We start from the raw sequence: 25,523 nt of genomic DNA, 5'->3' as shown, positions 1-25,523 counted from the left end.
GACGAAATAAAAAAGTGTGTGGAAGTCAGCAACTTATTTGACACCGCGAAGCTAGATTTTCGCGAAGTGCATATAAACAACACAATTGAGCGATCTAAAAACTACAAAACAGGACAGAAAGGTCCATAAAGTATACATACCTTTTAATGAAAATTAAAACAATATTTTGTTAAATGGAAGAATGCTAGCTAGCGATTAAAATAATTAGTTTTTTATCGAAGGTAAATGTAGCTAGGGTCAGGGCCTAGAGAATCTACCACTTAGATTGCGATAGAACACGCTGCTGCACTGGTCGTTGGTTCATACTGGTCGGCTAGGTTAAGTAGTGGAAACTCACACCTTCTCTACAGTAGTTTACAATTTTTTTCGTAAAATACAGTAGATATTTTATTAAACAAGCCTTTCGACCGTGTGACGTCGACGGCCTGAAACTGGCTGGCTGTTTATCTGGCTCTAACTTGGCATCGAACGCAATTAGGGGATTCTCATATCATGTTTCAAGACGGGTATATCTAGATAAAGTTCGACGTGAACCAGACTATAAAGTAACCTGTAAGATTACCAGTTCTTGTACCATTACTAATTATTCAATAGTTGAAGTACAGAATATTTTTATAACTAAGACTAAAGAGTGGCAGGTACTGAATATTTTTATAACTATTAAGAGTGGCAGATCTAAGAATTACACAAATTACGTAAAGTCCAGGAAGGGACTTTTACAGGTGGACCTTCCAGACCACCGTCCTTAGCCCCTGAGACTCAAAGATTTATGGCACCTCTAGATGGCCATAAATGGCACTCTTAGGGTGCGTTCTCGCACGAGTTTTTTGTGGAGTCTAACACAGGATTAATCCGGAAACGAACATTTCCAGTTCTTGCCCAAAAGGGTGTTAAACGCGAACCACCTGCTGATATCCACTGACAATCCAACGCTGCAAAATAATTGGAGTAGCAAAAGCAGCATGCATTAGCAGCAGGGATAATTTTTTTATCACTTAATCCCCTGATTGTTTCAACACATGCCAGAAGTAAAGTCTGTTTAAATTTTCATGATTCCTGCTTCTTGTACAGTTTATTTTCAAAAACAAAACTGAAAAGCTCGATAAAATAAATTATTTCAACTGATTGCTAGCCTAGAATCCAGATTGTTACCTTACTACATACATCCGCCACATGCATACATGATCGTGGCACCACTGCTTATTCGTTTAACGGTTATTCGTTTAAACTAGAATTGTCAAACGAATGAAAGTTCATTCATGGCTTATGCCCAAAATGCATATCTGTAATTTATTAGGAGCTTGCAATGTATGCTTTATTATTGTTGTAGCCCCTTTGGTAATTTCATTGGTTTGAGGCGCTCTATTAAGTAATGTGTACAACTAGGTAACTTTTAAGGTAACGTAAGCCTACTGTAAATAATTAACAATAGCTTTTTTGTTTTTAGTAAACTCAAGACTTTACTTGCTTTGGTCAGGGTTGCATATATTTAAGTGCTGTAATGCTGAATTACCACAGAAGATCTACATAGTGGTTGTGGTGAATATGATGTGGTAATTGTTCAGGGCAACTTATAGAAACTCATCATTAATTGCATAATACCTTAGGTTTTACGTCCGAGGTTAATGGATTTTTAGAAAGAGCTCCGAGTTCTGCATGAACCGGTAGACCACCCGCGGATACAATATCAGTAAGACCCTTATGTAATTTTTTCCATTCTCGTCTGAAAACCCCCTTGGAATTACAGTAATATGAATTAATGTTCCCCCTCCCCCTTATTTTGTAATTCTTCAAAAATGTAGTGGGAGGACATGCAGGCTGGATAGGTCCCCTTTTAAGTTGAATCCACTCCTGTATAGTAAAGAGCTATGTAACAGTATATAATTACCTTTCCGTACCAAATGTATTCATCCTCATTATTATCATCATCATCTTTCATAAAATTATCAAGCATTAAAATTATTATCATTACCAATTACCAAATCATCTTCACCACAACCACTACGTAAATCTTCTGTGGCAATTCAGCATTACAGCACTTGAATATATGCAACCCTGACCAAAGCAAATCAAGCAAGTAAAGTCTTGAGTTTACTAAACAAAGAAGCTATTGTTAATTATTTACAGTAGGCTTTAACGTTACCTTAAAAGTTACCTAGTTGTACACAATAGAACGCCTCAAACCATTTGGGTGGTAAAAAAGTCAACATCTTGTGCAAAGTACAAATAAAGTAGTGTTTACAATACCATTACAGTGTCTCTATATCAAATTACAAGTAAATTACAAAAGGTGACTCTACTGTTTGTTTTATACCTGTAAGACCATAGTGATCAGTTTGTGGTGAGTTTGTACTTGCAAAGTAAAAGTTCAATTAAAGTTTCACTGTACATAGAGTAGACCTTAGCCTGGGTTCCAGGCCCTAATTTTAGATTACTCACTCTTTATTGCACTTAGTGCGCGCCTCACCTAATGTAATTGGCGTCCCATACTCGATTTCTTTTTTTTCGAATTAGGGCCTGGGCAAACGATTCATGCGTGCAATTTCCCACATCAAATTTGATGTGGGATATCGTATGCATGACTGATTTTGTAAATCACGATTACAAGTAAATTACAAAAGGTGACTCTACTGTTTGTTTTATACCTGTAAGACCATAGTGATCAGTTTGTGGTGAGTTTGTACTTGCAAAGTAAAAGTTCAATTAAAGTTTCACTGTACATAGAGTAGCCCTGTGTTTTAAACAAAATGTCATCATCATCATCATCACCATCATCATCATCATCATCATCATCATCATCATCATCATCATCATCATTATAGTTTACATTTTATATTATAAATTCATTTTATTTAAATTATTTTTCACAATTTCCATACAAACATTCTTTTAGTCAAATTTCATTTCAGTTGTGAAACAATAAGTCGCTGATGAGAAAGATATGGACTACTGTACTATACATTGCAATGAAGAAAGCAGCAAATGAAGAAAGACAGGCCTGAATATTTTGCTTATATTGCACAATGTATATTATTCTTGTGCATACTGTAGCTTGTGAAATTGAATAACTCACAGGTAAGGTCCAAAGGTTATATGTACACTACAGTATACTGACAACTTTTTAATATAAAAAGAAATCTGAGGTAGAAATACAATATTGCATACTGAGTGTATTAATATTATTAGTTATTAATTTTCTGAATGTTAGACCATGTACTTGTTTTTCTCATAGGCCTCCAGCTTATGTACTGTAGAAGATGAAAATTATTATTAACAATTTGTTTTAAAACTATTTTTATTTTTTAGGGTGAGGGAGAAGAATACCTCCTTCTACTGAATTGGAGAAGACGGTTATCTATAATACAAGCCAATATGTTCAGATATTAATGACTTCATGACAGTAATTTTAACCCGGCCTTCATATTGCAAACTACATATTGCATTTGTAACCAGCAGCAACAGCAATGTACTGTAAACCTTGTAATTTTCGGCTCCAATGATACAGTTTAGCGGAAAACTGGCTGCTGAGGTGATTAGTAAATACTTAACTGATTGACCCCTAGGCCCGCAATTATGCAGGCCGAGCGGGCCGAGGTCACCATAAATTCAATCATGCAATTAATTAACAATAATTATTTAAAAATCGTATGTGCGGTTTAGTGTGCATGTAAGTTAAAACAATATGTGAGAAAATATCAAAAAACGTTTATAGAAAATATTTCTTCTTCCATTTATAATTAATTTCTAAGTTTAGGGTAATTGGCAATTTGTAATTTGGTTGTTGTTTTTGTAACATGATCGCCTTGATCGAGGCGTCAGCGTCAATACTGGTGGTGAATAAAATCACCTAAAAACACACTTTATTTTCAGAAAATAACTATTCTGACATTTCATACTATAAATATATTTTCAAAATATACAGTATACTGTACCAGATTTGGTTATTATATCGACATATTTCCGCGTAAAATTGATTTTTTGTGGCTGAAAGAAAAGCATGTGCTATCAATTATGCTTGACGCCATCTTGTGTGTTACAAAAATGAAAACGAACCCTGAACATGACCGTTGAACTTTTCAACTTTCTGTTTTTCGGTAACCTGCGCCCTCTACACATTGAGACAAATTAGAAAATAAGGAAAATTTTCATACCAAATTGTCCTATATCATCATAATTTTTCGTATTTTTTCATACTTTTTTAAAAAATTATCTGGATTTTTGAAATACACAATATGCAATTTTCGCACGACCTTGGATAGCTAGGCAGAAAATTATGAATTATGGATTTTTACCTCGCGACGTAGGTTAGGCTATTCACGGTACGGTGCGTAGTGGGGGAATGGGTGACTGAACGCGGTGAGGCGCCTAGGGGATTCGGCCTAGGCCCCCTACGATGTAAAATTTTATATTATTTTTATCTTCCAAAGTTCTTCGTCAATAAATTCAAATTTAGATTTATTTTGTAAAGGAATAATTTGTGCTGATGTGGAGATGTGTTTGTATTCTGACTACTGACTCAGGATTCAATAATTTATTTTTAAAATTATTCATTAAAAAATATTTATAAAATAAAACAATAATTGGAAATAATTTATTTTCTAAAATTTTTTCCATAATTTCACAATACTAAGTAAGTTATTTAGAAGCATTTTTTTTATTATCTTTCAATTGGTATCAATCATTATTGTATTATTCCTTCAGAAAAAATTATATTTAACCATATTTCTGACACTGAAAAAATATTCAAATCATTTCAAAAAATCGATCAGTCAATGGATTAACTTACGATTTATAATAAGTATAAAATCAATTCCAGTCATCAACATGTAATAATATACTATATTTATAGCTCTTATATTATTATACCAATGTTAAAAAGAGATTTTTATCAATGCAAATTAAGACATCATTACATTATACAATAAACTATTCAGACTTATGCCTCCCAATGCCCAAAGGCATCTGTATTGTTTTATAACACCCACCTATCCTACTGTATGTATTTGTCATTAAAGCAATGTAAAAATCCATTTAGAACATCAGTTACAGTATTCTAATACAATAAACACTTCAAAAGATAAACACTATTCCTCCCACTCATATTATACAAGGATAATTTTAGTAAGCTGCTGTTTGCTAGTTTAATAATTTTAGTAATTACTATACTATATGTATATAGTATGTAGTTGATAAGTGTTAATATTCAGTTGTAGGTGTAAAATAGGCATAATTTGTAATTAAACTCTGAAAAATACTTGTTGTGTGCACTGTATGATGTGTAATAAATCATTTAATCATTTTTTTTTTCATTTATTTTCCCCTGTTGTTCATATACATCATTCTTATTTTATGATGGAGAAGAATACCTCCTTCTACTGAATTGGAGAAGACGGTTATCTATAATACAAGCCAATATGTTCAGATATTAATGACTTCATGACAGTAAATTTAACCTGGCCTTCATATTGCAAACTACATTTGTAACCAGCAGCAACAGCAATGTACTGTAAACCTTGTAATTTTCGGCTCCAATGATACAGTTTAGCGGAAAACTGGCTGCTGAGGTGATTAGTAAATACTTAACTGATTGACCCCTAGGCCCGCAATTATGCAGGCCGAGCGGGCCGAGGTCACCATAAATTCAATCATGCAATTAATTAACAATAATTATTTAAAAATCGTATGTGTGGTTTAGTGTGCATGTAAGTTAAAACAATATGTGAGAAAATATCAAAAAACGTTTATAGAAAATATTTCTTCTTCCATTTATAATTAATTTCTAAGTTTAGGGTAATTGGCAATTTGTAATTTGGTTGTTGTTTTTGTAACATGATCGCCTTGATCGAGGCGTCAGCGTCAATACTGGTGGTGAATAAAATCACCTAAAAACACACTTTATTTTCAGAAAATAACTATTCTGACATTTCATACTATAAATATATTTTCAAAATATACAGTATACTGTACCAGATTTGGTTATTATATCGACATATTTCCGCGTAAAATTGATTTTTTGTGGCTGAAAGAAAAGCATATGCTATCAATTATGCTTGACGCCATCTTGTGTGTTACAAAAATGAAAACGAACCCTGAACATGACCGTTGAACTTTTCAACTTTCTGCTTTTCGGTGACCAGCACCCTCTACACGTTGAGACAGATGAGAAAATAAGGAAAATTTTCATACCAAATTGTCCTATATCATCATAATTTTTCGTATTTTTTCATACTTTTTTTAAAAATTATCTGGAAATACACAATATGCAATTTTCGCACGACCTTGGATTTATGGATTTTTACCTCGCGAGGTAGGTTAGGCTATTCACGGTACGGTGCGTAGTGGGGGAATGGGTGACTGAACGCGGTGAGGCGACTAGGGGTTCGGCCTAGGCCCCCTACGATGTAAAATTTTATATTATTTTTATCGTCAATAAATTCAAATTTAGATTTATTTTGTAAAGGAATAACTTGTGCTGATGTGGAGATGTGTTTGTATTCTGACTACTGACTCAGGATTCAATAATTTATTTTTAAAATTATTCATCAAAAAATATTTATAAAATAAAACAATAATTGGAAATAATTTATTTATTAAAATTTTTTTCATAATTTCACAATACTAAATAATAAGTTATTTAGAAGCATTTTTTTATTATCTTTCAATTGGTATCAATCATTATTGTATTATTCCTTCAGAAAAAATGATATTTAACCATATTTCTGACAATGAAAAAATATTCACAATCATTTCAAAAAATCGATCAGTCAATGGATTAACTTACGATTTATAATAAGTATAAAATCAATTCCAGTCATCAACATGTAATAATATACTGTATTTATAGCTCTTATATTATTATACCAATGTTAAAAAGAGATTTTTATCAATGCAAATTAAGACATCATTACATTATACAATAAACTATTCAGACTTATGCTCCCAATGCCCAAAGGCATCTGTATTGTTTTATAACACCCACCTATCCTACTGTATGTATTTGTCATTAAAGCAATGTAAAAATCCATTTAGAACATCAGTTACAGTATTCTAATACAATAAACACTTCAAAAGATAAACACTATTCCTCCCACACATATTATACAAGGATAATTTTAGTAAGCTGCTGTTTGCTAGTTTAATAATTTTAGTAATTACTATACTATATGTATATAGTATGTAGTTGATAAGTGTTAATATTCAGTTTTAGGTGTAAAATAGGCATAATTTGTAATTAAACTCTGAAAAATACTTGTTGTGTGCACTGTATGATGTGTAATAAATCATTTAATCTTTTTTTTTTTCATTTATTTTCCCCTGTTGTTCATATACATCATTCTTATTTTATGATGGATGTTTTTTTTTTTTTTTTTTTTTTTTGCTCTTTCATTATGACATTTAATATTAAGCGATTCATTTTGTAATGAAATAGTTCATTTGACTCATTTTTTTTCCATTTATTTTTCCCTGTTGTTCATATACATTCTTATTTTATGATGGATGTTGTTTTTTTTTTCGCTCTTTCATATGACATTTAATATTTAAGCGACTAATTTTGTAATGAAATAGTTCATTTGACTCATGAATCATTATACTTATCATTGTTGATGGTATTTCAAATTAATATAGAATTTCATCAATCATTTTACATACTATAATATACAACAATTTTCTTCACTAACCTAGTAGTACCATTTTATTAATGCAAATCACTTCTTATAATAAAGGACAAACATTTTCAATATATTTAAATAAAGAATGTGCATGTTTCGGAAACGAATTGAATATTTAAAGGGATTGAATCTAAGAAAAGACTGTTAATGGCTGTAACAGATTGAGAATAGCAGATCAAACTGCATAATTAAATAAACACTAAACGATTACAGCCTATTGATTCATACCTTATATGATGGATTCTAAAAGGTGATCAAATGAAGAGATAGGAAATCTATACACTTCGATTTCTCTCTGATTTCATTCAAGCATGAAGAGAAACACGAGCTTTAATGAACAACAATATGCGTGTATCTATTCCGCTTCACTTCAAGAATCAATCAATAGTTGCTATAACAACAAAACACCATTGGGAACTGTGAATGAGGTAGTAAGTTGCATTGAGTATTGTGTGAAGGGACAATTCAGTTACGGTAAACAGGAGCAGGTGATTTTACTTCCTATTTAACGAAATGAAGTAATAAATTTCTGAATTTTGTACACAGACTTTACTGTTTAGGTTTTTATATCTTTTGGGGTCATGGTAGAAGCGTTCCTGTCATGGCCCTGTGTTTTAACCAATCCTACCACCACCACGTACAACCAGAAATATAAAAACATAGAATATCATGCCTACAAATTATAGCAGTGGATACAACCACAAGGCAAAGAAGTGTGTCCGTGTTGTGCCGTGGACCTTAATTTGCCCAATAGTAATTGCACTCTCATACTTTTAGAAATTTTGTTAATGATAAAAATAATAACAATACAATAATCATTTTCCTTAATACAATTTAGGGGGGTGCGATCGCACCATCTCCTATTGTTCAGGATGGTATAAGGTTGATAAAATAGACTCCCACATAAGGCCAAATAAAAGAAAATCATTATGTTGGCCACGCCTGACTGACCCAAATTTTACGAAATCCAGGGTCAGCATTTTAAGTTTTTTTTTACTACAAGGAACAATAATTTTTTTTTTTCATGAGCTTATTTATAAGGCTGGAATAGCCTTAGACCAGAATAGGGAGCCAAGGCCTAGCATATTTTGGTGCATGGTATATAATGGGAATCCAAAATTGTTGTATTATTTGTGTATTTTCTACTTTTTAAGCGTAAACACATTTTTGGTTAAAAAAAAAAAGTTTTCCTACCGACCTACCCATTTTTTGGATATCTCAAAACATGGCCAACACAATTTTTTTTTCTTGGTCTAAGACGAGATTTTATTTATACCTTACTTAGAAAACCCACTGACTGCAAATATTGATGATTTCAAATAAAAATAAAATTTTATTTTTGCACAATTAGGGCACCCACCGCCAAGAAAAAGTGGAAATTTCATAAAAAAATTTAAGTTTTCCTTTATTTTCATTCCGCCCTCCGCTGCCTTGAAATCGCCAAAGATAAAATATGTACATTTCTTCCTAATTATATAAATTTGAAGCATTTAACTATCCTATTTTACATTTACCAATAAAATTTTATTTTTATTTTCTCCTCCATCTGGATGATTTTAGCAAAACTATTTGCTAAATAAGAAAACAAAATTTTATTTTTATATTTATTCCGCCATCCTCCGATAAAACATAAGCATGCGAAACAAGGAATAAAAAAAACTCTCGCCTAAAGAAGTTTAACGCCTTTTAGAGAGTTCAGTCATACCCTTAATATTCTCAAGCTACACACAAGAACAAAACATACAAAGAAGTTTTGCTTAAATTCAACAATAAGTACTTTATAAGTGTTATTATTTCTTATTTTATTATAGTATTAACAAGGATATGAATTATAGTAGCAGAAACCAACAGACCTTAAAATGATAAAATACTGATGACAGCATTGACATTTATAGTTTAGCTGACTTTATGAACCAATAGAGTATGTAACAGTAAGATTCACTACACCTGCATTTTTTTTTTTACAGGTAATGACAAGAAAATCACACCTGAAGCGATATGAATACCTTGTCACCATGGAGACTGCCGGCAACAGTATATCTTTACTTTCTCCAAGCTACAACAGCAAGCCATGTAAAGATCCCTCATTAAATTTCATCTCATTTCATTATTGAACTTTTTATAAGGTTATGTGTTTGACAGAAACATGTGACATGGCTAAATATGGGCATAATGACATCACATCATAACCATATGACTATACTGAATATGGGTATACAAGAAAATTTGATAGTATGGACATATCAATTATTATTCAAAGTTAATTTTGGCCTTTAGACTTATCTTCATATAAATTGGAATTTAAGTTTGTGTGGAAGTTATTTTTGTACTACGGTACCTGCTGTAGTTATAAGCTACACGAAAAATATTAAGAGCAGAACATTATGATCACTATGAATCCAAATGGTATTTACATTGATCACATAAGTGGCAATGTAAAAAAAAAAAACCAAAATGCTTGCACCTTTTGGTGGTAATTCCAGTTATTTTTACAGTATATTTGAGAATGTATGTTCTATGAAACATTTTATGGATTACAGTATGACATTTTGGAATATAAATTTTTGGTTCAGCATGTAATTTGGACACCTTTAGTTAGTGGGGCTCTGGTCTTTGCTCTGAAAAAGAATCCCAGATTTGAGATTTTGAAAGAATGAAAACTTTAGTGTTATATGATATTTTCGTGGGTATTGCTAAACCCCGCAAACCTAAAAAAAAAACACAGCAAACCCCATCTAAACCCTGTGATAATGATTGAATCACATAGTATAGGACTCAACTTGGTATCTCAATGAAAAAAAAATCATAATTTTATGTTCGTCACAACCTATTTTTGGGGTAAAAAGGCCATTTTTTGTATAAAAAAATTGCTAAAACCTGCAAAACCCCCAAAACACAGAGTAAACCCCATCCAAACCCTGTGATAATGATTGAATCACATGAATATAGGACTCAATTTGGTATCTCAATAAAAAAAATCTTAATTTTATGTTCGTCACAACCTATTTTTGGGGTAGAAAGGCCATTTTTTGTATAAAAAAATGGCTAAACCCCGCAAACCCCCAAAAACACAGTCCAAACCCCATCCAAACCCTGTGATAGTGATTGAATCATGTAGTTAGGACTCACTTATTTTCGTCTCAGGATCCTACAGTAGGCCTTTCATGATTACGAGAAATTTGTTGTGTATTGCACTCACTTTCTTGTATATGTATACTAATAATACACTTGGCCCTATGTCAACCAACAATTATTTAAATCTTATAAGATTCGAACCTAGAACACTGAGAATGGAAAGCGAGCATTTTAACCACCAAGCACTGTTACTGTGTTAATAGGATTTTACATGTATTACCAACTATTGCTTTGTGTAAAACTTACCCCTGCAAACGTTGAAGCTTTTACTGTGCCTAACCTTCTTGGACTTGACAAAGGTTCATTATACCTACAAAAAAAAAAAACATAGCAAGAGTTGATTATAGTCAAAATTTTTTGGTGTTAAACTTATCCAATTTCAAAAAAATAATGTGTTAAGCTACTGTAATGTGTCTAGCCAGTTTCAATTTGCAAATACTTACCTACTGTACTTAAATAACAATCACTGGACTTTTTGACTGGGGTAAGAACAAATAATGGAATAACAATACAAGGCAAAAACTTGTATTCTCATCTACTGTATACAGTAGTAAATATTTGGTATGCAACACCACCCCTTCCCTCCCCCATTTTTTGTACATTCAAAAAAGTCTGCATCTTATCAATTCCTGATTATTTCCTAAAACACCCCTTAAGTGTCTTAGGAAACAATTTATCATTTTTTTGGGCATTGATTGATGGTTTGAATACTTTGACTACTGTTTGACGCAATACAAAAGCGTTCTTAGCACAAATTTTGTTTTCAGACCTATTGTCTACTGTATATTTAGCTCTGAGGGTGATTTTTGAGCAATCAAAAGCTCACATAATAATAATAATAATAATAATATTTTCATAGTTTATATAGTGCTCTTTACCGGAATCTCACAGCGCTTAAAAAGTACGAACTATGGAAAAAGGTGAGTTTCAAGAAGAGACTTGAATTGAGAAAGAGTTGGAGCATAACGGATGACGATGGGAAGTTGGTTCAAATTTACAAACAAACATAAAAAATACAATACATTACAATACAAAAATACATGTAGGTTTTGTAGGTTATTTTAAATCAACCAATTAAGGTGAAAGCGTACTTGGAGAACGTTTAGAGACCTATCAGGTCTCATTTTCATACTGTACATAAAATAGGGTTGGTTTTGTTATTAGACATTCGAACACAAAAATGGCGCACTAACACCAGGGTTAAGTTGGGCTGGCTTTCTATTTTAATCAAAACTCTCAACCAATCAAATGGAGCTGCCTATTTGCGGGCCAGGCAATACGTTGCACATGTTACAGTTTTTTGAAAGATTAATCATGTCAGATACAAATTCCTGAGAGATTCTTACAATCAAGTTGGTAGCAACTACGAACCAGCGCATAATTTTGTTTGATCCCCTCTTCAGAAATGTTTAAAAAGGCAAAATCGGCAACATGGATCTATAACAAAGAGCATGGCTCGAACTAAAAATGTTTAGAGATATTCTTTTTTCCGATGTCTCTTTCATTATCATAATCTGACATTTTCTAATGGTATCGCATGTATTCTTTATTTTGATAATTTTTGATAAGGGTTGGTAAAAATTCTTCTTACAGTACTAGATTTTCGATCAGATCAAACTAGATTATCAAAGAATGCACTGAAAGCTGCCACGTGCGCAGCTCATGTCAGTGGGAGGTTCGTGGACGACAGAAACATGCATCCTCAAGAAAAATTGCAAATTCTTAACAGATTTTTTAGTTGTAACGATACAACCCTAAAGTGGCAAAGAATGCATTTCCGGGTAACTAGGGAAAAATATATTTCAGGAGGTGGGGGGGGGGATTCCCTGGTCAACGATACAACCCTAAAGTGGCAAAGAATGCATTTCCGGGTAACTAGGGAAAAATATATTTCAGGAGGTGGGGGGGGGGGATTCCCTGGTCACTCCTCAGGGGGAGGGTTTTTAGAATAAAGTCTCACACCTGCAAATATTGTCTAACTTGACATGCACCTTTGCAGTACAGTACAACTATTAATTAGGCCTACATAGAATCAATTAGAATGGGGCCTTGGCCTAATCATAAAATTCCTTCTTGGTCAAATTTTTCAATCATGCATTCAATCAGGCAATATACGCCATGGATGTGGTTACAGTACATACTGTTAGTTAGAGGTTCTCCATTGAAGACTAGCCTAGGCCCTACAGTGCTAGGCCTAGCTAGGCCAGGCCTAGCTAGGCCTAGATAAATGGTCATTCGATTTCCTAGCCAATATTCTCTCGTGAGCAAAAACTCGAGTTGAATTCATGTGAATTTCTTAAATTCCCAAAATTTTGTGACATAAATAGTCAAAATATACTTACGATTTCTTCTTAAATTTTTCTGTACCTGCTGCGACGTACACATTATTGTTTTCTAATGCAGATAAATCTTGAATTTTATGTCCATGTACGGGCGTGTGAAGTTTTCTAACAGCACCGAAACTAGCTTTCAAGCCCCATGTTACTTCATTCAGAAAAGAGTCAAAGTCCCTCGTTGTTCTATTACTAATAACGAACCGTTTACCCGTAAAATGTTCATCTCCATTTTTAAAAACACGGACATTTATCGCAGGTTGTATCGATGGCATTGTTTTTGCAGCCATAATATACAGAAAGTGTGAAAAACTTGTTCTAAAGACTTCAATTCATGGTTTCTTTCTCGCGAGGTATTTAGAGAGTCTCAAAACGGATTGAATGAGGAGGGCGATGGGAAGAGAGTCAATGTTTGCTGTCCATTGTTTTGAAAGTTTGGCTGCTAGGCAACGGTTAGTGACGCTTACATTACAGTGCTGGCTTGACTTTTTTTGAGTAATTATTGCATTGATTTAACTTTATTCTATTGAGTCTAAAGTAAATCTTATCTTTTATGAAGATGAAGAACACGAAACATTGATCGCTGCTCTGTTTTTTGTTTTTTTTTTGTACAGTAGGCCATTATGACTCTGTATACAATGGCTTGCTGTACAAATAATATTTGTCATTTTGGTAATAATAATAAACAATGTCTTATATAATATATAGCGCATAATGCAAGAAAGTTGTCTCCATGCACTTTACATAAACAAAAACAAAACACATCATGAAATATCCTAATAATACAAAGAAAACTAATGAAGAAAACGGCATAAAAGACAATTACAATTTATGTCAGGAATTTATGTGAGATTTAAAAACATCAAATTACTATAATTAATGTGTATGATAACAAACATTTTGAAGGATATGTACTGTACCTCAAGTCTGAGATATGTTACGATACAAAAGAGATTTTTTGGGGTTATATTATACAATTTGATTTATAGGCCTTTTGCTAGTTTTATTCGTGAAAGTGAAAATTAACACAGTTGAATCTTAATAGCGATTGTAATTATTATTATTATTTATTATAATTATTTGTATTATTACTATTATTATTAATTATTTATTATTATTATTATTATTATTATTATTATTATTATTATTATTATTATTATTATTATTATTATTATTATTATTATTATTATTACCACCATATTAGTTTGCGAGCAAACATACGCTGGGCATCAGGGGGCCGCGTAGGGCCCCGGTCCTGAGGGTCCAGGGGTGAAGGCCCCTGGTGGGGGTCCGAGGCCCCCTCGCGCAAAACGCTTATGGCATTTATGATGTGTTACCTGTGTTGTCAGAGAATAGAATGGTCCATAACTGATGAAATAATTCAGACAATTTTATGACAAAACCAACATATAGTGAAAAACAAAGCATGTTTTAATAACGTATATAGCTAGGCCTACAATGCAAAGCAGATTGATCACAAAATCGGAAACAAATGTCAAAGATCAGAAACCAACTTTATTGTTTAAAACTGTCGGGGCCCCATTGAATGAAACTATGGTATTTTAGTTTATATTATATTTTTTTTTAAACAACAATGTCGAGCCCCTCGTGCCTGGCCCGACATGCACGTTGTTCCCAGTGCCTTTAGCTTAGAGGAAAATAATCGCCTTGGTGCGTTTATTTGAGGGAGGCGTTTATTCCAAATGAGGATCTATAGAGAGGGCGTTTATGCTAATATTAATACGGTAACTATTATTTTCTGTGGAATATTGTAAATATTATGGTAATGTAGGCCTATTTCCTTATGTGCCTTTCACGCGTTATCATATTAATCCTCCCCGTAGTCTAAATTAATGGTAATGTTACAGTGTGCCTGCTCCTTGACATTTACAAAGCTCCAGTTCTGAAGTAGTGTTTTTTTTGTGTTTTTTTTTTAAATATATTAATGAATCGATAATTGGGTATTTTAGGCTCGGCTATAAAATCTCCACGACCTCCCGGAGTTCGATCATGAAAGCGATGTCCGTGAGGGGTTTTCATAGAGGGTTTGTATTTCTGACCTTCGTAGCTATGGCAACATTTGTTGATATTATGAGTTCATAGGCTGATAATATCTTTTTGCGCAATATTGAATATATTCATGCTCATCGGTTTTAAAATATTATAATACAACCTAATATCTAAAACTTTAAATAAAATTAATTGATTGCTTTTTAAATTTCAATGTATTATTAATACTACCTTTATAAAAAAAATAAAATAAAAAAAATAAATAATAAATAATAATAAATAAAATATAACCTATACATACATATACATACATACATATATTATATATATATACATATATTATATATATATATATAAATATATATACCTAGTATAAAGTCAGTCTAAATGAAGATGAACACGATTGACATTCAGGATAAAGACAATATGATACGATGATAACTTATGTGATTCTTTTAAATAAGCAACTCAAATAAGTTATATTTTAATTGTTGAGGCGCCTTCCATATTATGTAGGCCTACTGTATTGTTGGCGTAGGCCTACAGCTTTAATTTCGGAATATTGAAATAATTTGAGGGCGGTATATAGAACCATGGAAGAATTAGTTTAAACTAAACTAATTTCTCCATGGTATAACTTATTTTTATCTTTTAATATTTGTAATGTTATGACATGATAAACACATCCGACGAAGCTAGGCTATACGCTCGTCTTCAATGGCACATACATTTTAACATAAATAAAAGGTGCTATTTGGTAGTCACTTTCATCAATCGGCTCCTATTTTAGCTTATTTAGGAAAGAGTCTTTATTGTAGCTCTCCTATTAGGCAAAACGAAAATCGAGCTTGGTTTAGTTATATAGCCTCATGAGTTTAAATTACATGAGGTACGGTACCGTACTCGCGCGAATAAGCGCCCGGGAGCTTAAAATATTTTTGCACTTTCTGAGGGGCGCTTATTAAAACGGGGCGCTTATTTAAACGGGGCGCTTATGAAAACAGAGTGGAAATTAAATAGATGAAAATCGATGGGTTCTTATGGGAAATTATTAAATTAAAGAGGCACTTGAATGAAAAGGACATTACGAATGGTGGTATCCGGAAACGATAATCCTCCAGAGAACATGGCTCATGACAATAATGCGTGAATATTTACATTACAGAGCAAAATAGCAGATGCAATTAGTGGTAGTGGTTAGCTTGTTGGCCATCGGCCGATTGAGATTAGCAGGATGGCAGGACCATTGTATTTTTTATTGAAAACTCAGATGAGAATGTACTAAAGGTCGGAAAAAGAAAAAGAGGAGTAGGACTAGGTATAGACAAATATGTAAAAAGTGTAAAGTTGGAAATATACTGTCTGTCCAGGGATCGGAGCTCTCATCTGTCCAAGAGAAATATCCTCATTTTGATATTGAATAATGTGTTTCCACTCTGCAGCTCAAATCATGCCAACAACCACAGTCCCAGGATTGACTTGCTAAAAAGAAAATCTTATGGTATCATTCAAATTAGAAGGGGGCGCTTATTCAATCGGGGCGTTTAACGAAATTTTTACGTTAGGAGGGGCGGTTATTCGAGCGAGTACGTATTAGAAATAAATCAAACATGATTTCGTGTCTTCATTTAGTTATTTGCTATATCTGAATGGAAATTCCCGGGGTGTCAATTAAATTTAACTGACCAATCATAGCGTGTTATTTATGTCCCACAAACGCAAAGGTTTGCGCACATTTTATTAATGGCCGTATTCGACTGGTCGTTCTTCGTTAAACCACGCCCACCTGCTTAGTGATAAAATCCTACTTAACGAAGACGACCAGTCGAAAAGAAAACTGGTAAGCACTCGACAAAACAAAAAGGCTGCATAGGTACCGCGATACATGCTGCGTAATCAAAGTTACTCCGGCTTGTGGCAGTATGGGTTTTTTAGTAAAAAAGGTTTTCTTCCAGTTTTTTAATTCTGTTAGCCTACAATTACTTTTTGACTTCATGTGGGTAAATATTATAATTTCTATTATCTGAAATTTAATCTAAATTATATTAACACAAATATTGTTGCTAAACTGACCAATCGGCCATGTTTGTTTTGGTCCCGTGGATAACTTAACGCTAATTAACGTTACGTTAATTTTCGTTGTCAACGAAGTCTATTTTACGAACCAGTGTCGAATGAAAATAATACTCAACGAAAAATCGTATTAAACGAAATGAACCAGCCGAATAAGCCCAATATAAGCCAAGGGGCCGGACATAGCGGAGAGGTTCTTTGATCATCAGTACCGTACCAAATTAGTCAAGAGGTTCTAAATAAACGGTTAGAAAAACATTTTTCCAGTACGTTTAAAACTTAATATAAATAATATTTAAAATGTGTCATAATAATTATTATTATTGTATAATAATAATAATGATAATAATAATAATAATAATAATGATGATGATGATAATGATGATGATGTTGATGATGATGATAATAATAATAATGATGATAATAATAACAATAATAATAATAATAATAATAATAATAATAATAATAATAATAATAATAATAATACAAACATACAAAATCTCTCCATGCGCTATTACAAATGTAATGAATAAGAAAAGACAAATTAAATCGTGAAAATATGCTTTTAATTAGGAAGCGGTTAGAAAACAGGCCTTAACATTAAATTAGACAAATAAAAAATAAACATTTACTTATTGAATTAGAATCTGGTATTCTGCAAAGAGGAAAAAAATAAATTAATACCTATATTTTCTTTGTATAGCATCATGTTTTAATATCTAGCTAACAAAGCCATCATTCTTTATGATTTAGCATCGGTATTTAAAATGTCTTTATAATATAGCGATCGATTAAATATTCAATTATGCGTCTCAAACTTTTTTGAATTGATTAAGTGTATAAGTGGTCTATATCGGGATCAGATAGTAATCGATTAATTAGTGACCAATTAACAGTCTCTAATTAAGTTAGTCATTATCGATTACAGGATTGTCACAGGCATGGGTAGCTAACCTGCTTTCCTGTCGGCTACATGTAAATTTCAGCGGTCGGACTCGGTTATCTGGTACCGTATGATCTCGAACAACGGCTTTATTCCCGAAAAATAAGGATTTAAATATTTTCTTGATTTCTCTCCTGAAATTTTCGTTGTAATAACCGTAAATGAATGGGTCCATCCAACTGTTGCTGACTGTTATAAGGCACGTGACAAAATTTGCTAGTCCCCAGCCATAGAAAGGACCGTTAATGAAGTCCGTGTAGAATATTAACACGTAATAAGGAAGCCAACAAATAGAAAACAAGAACACAACGCAAACGAACATTTTTATTGCGCGCTTTTTCGATTCCTGGCGTGCCTGGTGTAGTGTCGGAATTGACCGGCCTCCAAACCATAGGACATGTGCGATTATGCAGTATATCAGGCTAACAGAAAAAAGTAGCAATAAATACAATGTTATATCTATAATGATCCACACTTTAAGTTTTTCGAGCGTGATGTCACAAGTCTGGCGCGTGATGAGATGGTCTCCTTCCCAGACTGTGTATGTGACACTATGCAGGAGGGATGACTTAAAGCTACCGAAAAAAATACTAATACCCCAGACGAAAAATATCATTATGTAACACACGTTATGTGAAATGCGAGGCTTAAGCGGTTGCACTATAGCACGGAATCTATCGACAGCTATGGCAAAGATTGAGAGCCAGCTTGCTGAGTAGGCGACCATGGGAAAGAAACCGACGAAAACACGGCAAACCGTCAAGTTGAGAGGCATCTCTGAGTAGATAGATATGTAGGCCAATGCAGGCGTGTAAAATATTCCCGCCAGGATGTCAGAAGCACAGAGAGACGTAATAAGAATATTAGTTACTGATCTTCGTAGAACTTTTGACCGCAGAACTGCTACGATTACTAATGAATTGCTAACGACGATCATGAGAACGTTGAACATGAAAAGGACATAGTAAACGATAGGTGGAATATGTATGTCTTCTATCTCGTGTTCCACTTCACTTGGATACTGGCTGATATCAAGTGACAATGGGTTTGCTCTGGTGACAACGGTAGAATTAGTAGGCCTAGTCAGTAGGCCTACAGTGGTGCTGTTTACAATCACCATACTAGCGTCGCCGTTCATCTTGGTGTAGGCTTTAACTGACCTGCAAAAAGAAATAGAGAAGATGTGTATTTAAAGAACTATTTCGGTTGAACAACAATCTCTCTAACTAAACAAATTGATCTAAAAAATATTCATAAACACTGTGTGTCCAAACAAATAAACGCTTCGAAATAATTATTTTATGTTTTGAAATCCAGATAACAAAGTGAGCAAGAAAAAGAATGAATAAGAATGTATTCAGATGGATATCGCGTCTGTAATTGAAGATCGTCAAGTATATTTTATTCGCATTCGATGTTTTTGGAAATTAATTCAGATTCATTTTTCGCATAGGTCTAATAAATAAAACTCAAGTCATTCATAAGTTTATAAAGTCAGTAACCGTTGAGGGCGCAATATGATTTACAAACACCAGGCTACACAACGAAGTCTTGCTTTCGCGGCCTTTTGTTGAGATGAACATTAGTTTTTTAATTGCAGCTAGTAGTAAATCTAAAGGCACAAACATGCTAACTTAATCGTTATGTTAAACAATGTGGCTAGTAAAATATGTTTTAATTATAAAAGAAGGTATAGATAAAGCTTAGATATATAATAATTATAATAATGTATGTATGTATATGATAATTATAATATTATAATTAATATAATAATTTAATTTTTTCAATGTTTTAATTAAATTATTCTGCAATTTTAATGTAATTTTTTCAAATAATGTTATGCCTATACATAATTTTATTGTCTTGATTGTGCAGTGGTTTCGTATTTTAATTTGTAATTCTCCTTAGTTCTTGTGTTAGTTAAGACTTTTTGATGTTTGATGTTAACGTAATTCGCAATTCAGCCTCTTGGCTGCCATGTTTTATGTTTTTTTATTGTGAATCTTGATTGAATAAATACCATTATATACTAAATAATCTATAGAAAAACTGATGTTAATCGATCAACCGTGAACATAAAGTTTTATCTTATTATACAAAAATAATGATGAGGATGAAGAATAATGTGAACAAAATAAGTAATAGGCCTGTGGCATTTACTTTATAATATTTATTTTTAAATTAAAACGTTACGTCTGTGGTTATTGAAACATAACCAATAAGGTGTTTTTTCTATTTAAATATCCAAATTAAATTTGCATTGCACATTCGATTGATGGATATCTTGCGCATATTTAAAAGCATTTTAAAAGTATGTCAAGCTATCCACATCTAGCAGAAAGAAACTTAACTTAATAAACAAAATCTCTATACGCCTTTTGCTCAACTAATACAGTCGTAAACACAATTTTATTATAAAATGTCTTTAGCATTGTATGTGAAAAATGCTTTTCCGTTTTAAGCCCTATTTCTATACTTAATTAGCAAATTATAAAAGCTTTTAAGTCTTCCAGTTCCAAGATATTGAATCGGGTATTTGCGCGCAGACACATGACTATTAAAAGAGGCGTGCGATATCTTTATTACCAATTGTAGAAGATACAAGATTTTTATTTTATTCATTTATGATTTAGATATCACAAGTGATTAATAAAAGAAATTGAGAAATAAAATAAAACAAAACAAAAACTTACTTATTCCGAAAGAAAACACATTAATATTTTTGAAGACGTTAACAGTGCGAACTTGCTTTCCAACTGTCCACCAACATCGATTTCTAAAATCTAAGGCCAAATTTAACAACCAGTCTCTTAAAATCAACTTTAAAAACATCAAAAGGTTGTGCACTATTATATCTCGTTAATGCCAGTCCTTAAATGGTCACGCCCCTAAGTTAGTACACCAACCAATCAACACGTTTATTTTCGTACCAAATGTACGCAGAAATTCGTCAAATGGTATTTGAGGAATGACTCGAGACCACCTCACGGAAAGCTGATTGCCGAAAAGTGATACTTCACGTGCAACTTCAACAAACAGCTCCGACAGGTGTCTGAGAATGCATGTTAATTGTCTTGAATGAGAAATTTTAATTTATTTTAGTAAAATCTTTGCAAAAAAAAAATTATTTTTTAATATCCGATTAGCAATAAGTGGGGTTGGGAAGGTGGGCGGGGGGCCTAACTACCCCCTTTTATGTTCAAATGTGAAAATAATAATAGTAAATTAATGGAAATAATTGGCAAAGTAAGTTTTTAGACGGTAGCAATAAATTTATGGTATAGTCATAGCGATATACTCCGTCCAGTTTTGCGCCTTGCGTAGGCCTATAAAGTTCAATGGATGTAATGTTCTATTCAGCACGCTCTTTTTAAAATCCTGGCTATGCCACTGACAATGAATTGATAGTGGTGATTTTAAATTATTAATAATACTAATAACAGTGTGAAATTTAAATATATATTAGGCCTATCATTAGTTTTTATATATGCAAATAATAATGATAAAGTTCAATATCAATAGTTATTTATCAATTAAGGTCTCAAACGAACATAATACGTTTCCATAAGGACAAAGATTAGGTTTTGGAGTTTTGTTAGCATCGGTAATAATAGGTATACTTTTAAAAAATTCAACTAAACTTTGTAACACTTATTAAGTTATCATTAATAACTTAAATTTATGTCTTCATTTTAACGAATTACGTCATTTGAAAGAACGAAAAATCGAGCGCACAATTGTCAACTTTCAATAAACACAACAAAAAACTAATTTTCGGTGATTTTAAATTGTATTATTTACGAAAATCCTGAAATACCAACCAATTTAAAGGTGTAAACTACATAGTTATTTTATTGAGCGTCTTTTGATAATTGGCAAGAAAAATATCTTCTTGCTCTCTTATTTAATTGATAGGTACATCTAATAACTTATTTTAATTTAAAGTAACAAAATCAAATAGGATAATTTTATTAAATTTTTCAAATGTATTATCTCAACATTGTAATATATCTTTAAGGTAGGTTATACAACAATCAAAAATGAAAACCAACTCAACGCTTTGGCCAAAATCGTTGGAATACCTAGAACGTGGGCAGGAGCCAAGGTAACTTTATAACAGCCGAACACATAAATTAAAATGCTGGACATACGGATTTCACTCATTAAAACAATATTATACACACTTGGCTGAACCATAGACTATAAACCGACGGGTAGAAGTACCAAGGTGAAATTCAGATTCGGACAAAAACAATGACCGTTTTTTTATGTATTAGGAATAACTTTAGAATCGGTGGCACTCGCTCGTTTCCGAGTGGTGCATCCTAAAATACAAAAAGAAAGTTTCAACTAAATACAGTAAATTGATTCAAACAATATGAGAACTTAATTTACAAAAAAAAAAAAAAAAAAAACAGAAACAAAAACAAAAACAAAAACAAGAAAACTATAAATGTTGCATAATGTACAGTATCCTCACAGGCCAGGTCCGTAATCATAAGAAAGGAGTGACCACTTGTAATTATCTTATGAAGGGACCTTAATTAGACTTGAAACTTAAAAAAAAAACTATCGTAAAATAATCAAAATATATATTTAATGTGATACAACAAAAATATAGAAGTGAAATGATTAAGTTATGGGGGTGATTAAACATTACGGTTACCGTTACATCTGAGATAAGATTAATTACAACACTCTAGAATCGGACAGTAAAACAATTATGCAATGGCCAGGGGCAACACCATACAATAGATAGAAGCAGTGGAATTCAATCCATTTGCACTATTAGTCTTAAGTTTCGTTTTTTAGTGTTTGTCCCAGTACTGTAGACTTACTGGTAAAAGTCACTTTTCCTTATTCGATGTTAGTGGCCCCATTGGTATGAGATGATATGGAGTGGCACTATACGTCATAATCAGTAGTGACATTAGGTACACATCAGATGATGAAGAAAGGCTATCCAACAGGGGTCTCCTGAGGCCAACAGAGGGGACGCAGTGGGGGCTTTACCTGCCCGATGGGTTGGGGTTATACACCTATCCCTCTCCTGCTTCTCAGCCACTAGTAATAATAAGTGATTTATCGTGAAATCATTGTGAGTCGTAATATCTACTAGACTACATTCCTTATGGTAGGCAACCATACGTCAGAAAAGGTGTGCAATTGTGAGGATTTACGTTGTGGTTGAAAAAAAAAACTAAAATCGATGTGAGATGATTCTTTTTTTCTTTTTCTTTTTTTTACACAAGAAGGTAAACATAACTGGAGATAAAGAATGACATTATTCAGTGTCACACACTGAACATTGTTTGTGTCGTAGATCATGGCGCTAAAAATATTATTGTTCACTGATTGATTGATTGCTTGATTTATTGATTGATTGGTTGGCTGTTAGTTGACTGATTTATTGAATGACAAATCTTATATTTATTGAGGTACCAAACACTTCCGTTTCCGAAATATATCTGCTATCGTTACTGCTTTTTAACCAATGATTCATACATGGGACAAAACTTCTACTGCCTTTGATTGTGTATTGCGAATCGTAACGTAGTGTGTTTGGTGTTAATACATATGTTTATTTTGATTGCTGTTATTGTTTGTTTTACAAGTAAACGTCTGGAATGAAGTCTATTAAAACTTTTATGAATGTCGATGACATCATCATTGCTCTTGGTTACTTTTTAATTTTACGTCATATAGTCTCCTAGAAACGCGCTCGGTCCTCTCCGGGCGATACGCGCGAATGCCTAGTAATTGGAGAGAGAATTAAGTGCGTTTTTTAGGTATCGAGAGAGTGCATGGTTTTCATCAGCATTTTGAGGTTTGTTGTACACTTTTTAAGTTAATTTACATGGAGGACCGCAATGGGTATTTCATTTTCTGTATGTAAGTGTAATAATACACATGTCTGAGTATAAATTCTTATACTCAAGGACACATAAAATTAGGCCTATAGGCTAGGCCTAGTCCCTAAATAAAGCCGGGCAGGCCTGACGTACGTAGTAGGAGGCCTAGGGCCTAGCCTAGGCAAGGCCTAGGCGCGGCGCCCTAGTAGACAGGTAGGTAGAAAAAAGGCCTACCTTACCTACCTCGTTTAGCTAGGTAGGGATAGACACCCGACCGAGTCCAGGCTTGTAGTTTAACTGGATGGATAGAATCTTGGCCAGATTGTTGAAACCCAGTTTGCCGAATGCCAGATTGCCAAGTTCACTTTGCCGAAAACCAGTTCGCTGAAATGCCACTTTGCCGGCTCAATCAAAAACAATGAATCCCATTTTGCTAAAACACAGTTTGTGAAAAGCAGTGAAACATTAACAGCATAATTATAGTTCCAGACAATCTTGTTGTCAGCAGACATTGGAGGAGGGGGGGGGGGAGACACGATTTATTCCTTTTTCATTTCATTCTATTTCCAATTTTATCAGCGATTTCCGGTAACCAAAAAGACCTAATTAACATGTGTGATGTCCATACCACTTCAGTCCCAACATGGTTGGGGCTAAGGTGCGAATTTGAAAATATGGAATTCTGGGTGCCTGGAAATTGCGCTCTCATACCATAAAAATCTTAACAATAATTCATTTCAACAATATAATACAAAAATTATTTTTCTTAATACAATTTCGGACGGTGCGATCACACCGTCTGTATCCCCCAGCATTGTCATGATTTAGGTGAACTGGTTTCCGCAAAGTGGCCATTAACTCAGCAAACTGGTCGGATACCCGCCGTGTAACTACCCGACATACCACCATTTCCACCATTTACCTGGCTAGCCTAGGCTAGTAGTTATAGTAGCAGCGTAACTTATACAAAACCTGGGTATATTTTATGTGTATTTTTTTATTGATATTTATGTATAGGCCCTAGTTGTAGTTCTATTTCTAGGCCTAGTAGTAATCAACAGTATTAAAACATCCAGATATAGGAGGCTCTCTATACCATCCTTACCAAATTATTTATTTCATTTTGCTGCAGATAAAAAATATGGGAATTTTATCAATTGGCAACAATGTGAACTATAACAACATTGCAAACATGATAATACAGGGGCCTGCCATCCATTCTCAACAGGTCACCAACTTTCTCAAACAGAACTATAAAACACCAAAAGGTAGGTTTATACTTAATTTTACAGACAATGCATGTGTACACCTAGGCTGAAACTCAATATTAGCTGTGTCAGCATATATACTGGGGGATAGAGAATTTCAGTAACATTGCAATTAAAACTAGTTAAATTTTAATTATTAATTCATTGGTGTTTATTAGTTTCCTAATCACATAGAGATGAAAATAAAGATATATATATATATATATATATATATATATATATATATATATATTTTTAAA

At 33.0% G+C, this 25,523-nt stretch overlaps 3 protein-coding genes across 5 annotated transcripts in view; 1 reads left to right on the top strand and 2 right to left on the bottom strand.

The window, feature by feature from the left end:
• LOC117117271 (doublecortin domain-containing protein 2-like) overlaps positions 1–13,542 on the bottom strand; it is a 30,434-nt gene extending 16,892 nt beyond the window's left edge. For all 3 annotated transcript variants that reach the window (XM_033261524.1, XM_033261526.1, XM_033261525.1), the window contains exons 1-2: positions 13,148–13,542; positions 11,052–11,115 (exon numbers count right to left, since the gene is read on the bottom strand). In XM_033261524.1, coding sequence (XP_033117415.1) covers positions 11,052–11,115; positions 13,148–13,428 — 345 coding nt within the window. In that variant the 5' untranslated portion in view covers positions 13,429–13,542. The remainder of the gene's footprint in view (positions 1–11,051; positions 11,116–13,147) is intronic.
• A 4,237-nt stretch (positions 13,543–17,779) lies between these two features.
• LOC117117276 (neuromedin-K receptor-like) lies at positions 17,780–20,974 on the bottom strand. The gene is made up of 2 exons (XM_033261534.1): positions 20,858–20,974; positions 17,780–19,324 (listed from the first exon to the last, which is right to left on the bottom strand). Exon 2 carries the CDS (start codon positions 19,300–19,302, stop codon positions 18,130–18,132), a length of 1,173 nt encoding a protein of 390 aa, XP_033117425.1. The 5' UTR covers positions 19,303–19,324; positions 20,858–20,974; the 3' UTR covers positions 17,780–18,129.
• Positions 20,975–23,946: 2,972 nt separating this feature from the next.
• LOC117117273 overlaps positions 23,947–25,523 on the top strand; it is a 6,439-nt gene continuing 4,862 nt past the window's right edge. Inside the window, exons 1-2 of the mRNA XM_033261529.1 lie at positions 23,947–23,991; positions 25,149–25,284. Coding sequence (XP_033117420.1) covers positions 25,158–25,284 — 127 coding nt within the window. The 5' untranslated portion in view covers positions 23,947–23,991; positions 25,149–25,157. The remainder of the gene's footprint in view (positions 23,992–25,148; positions 25,285–25,523) is intronic.

Source organism: Anneissia japonica, unplaced genomic scaffold, assembly GCF_011630105.1.
Source record: "Anneissia japonica isolate Jap-2015-1 unplaced genomic scaffold, ASM1163010v1 scaffold288014_len389662_cov180, whole genome shotgun sequence".
Lineage (NCBI taxonomy): Eukaryota > Metazoa > Echinodermata > Crinoidea > Comatulida > Comatulidae > Anneissia > Anneissia japonica.
Note: the sequence above shows the minus strand (reverse complement) of the source record. Positions and strands in the feature narration are given on the sequence as shown.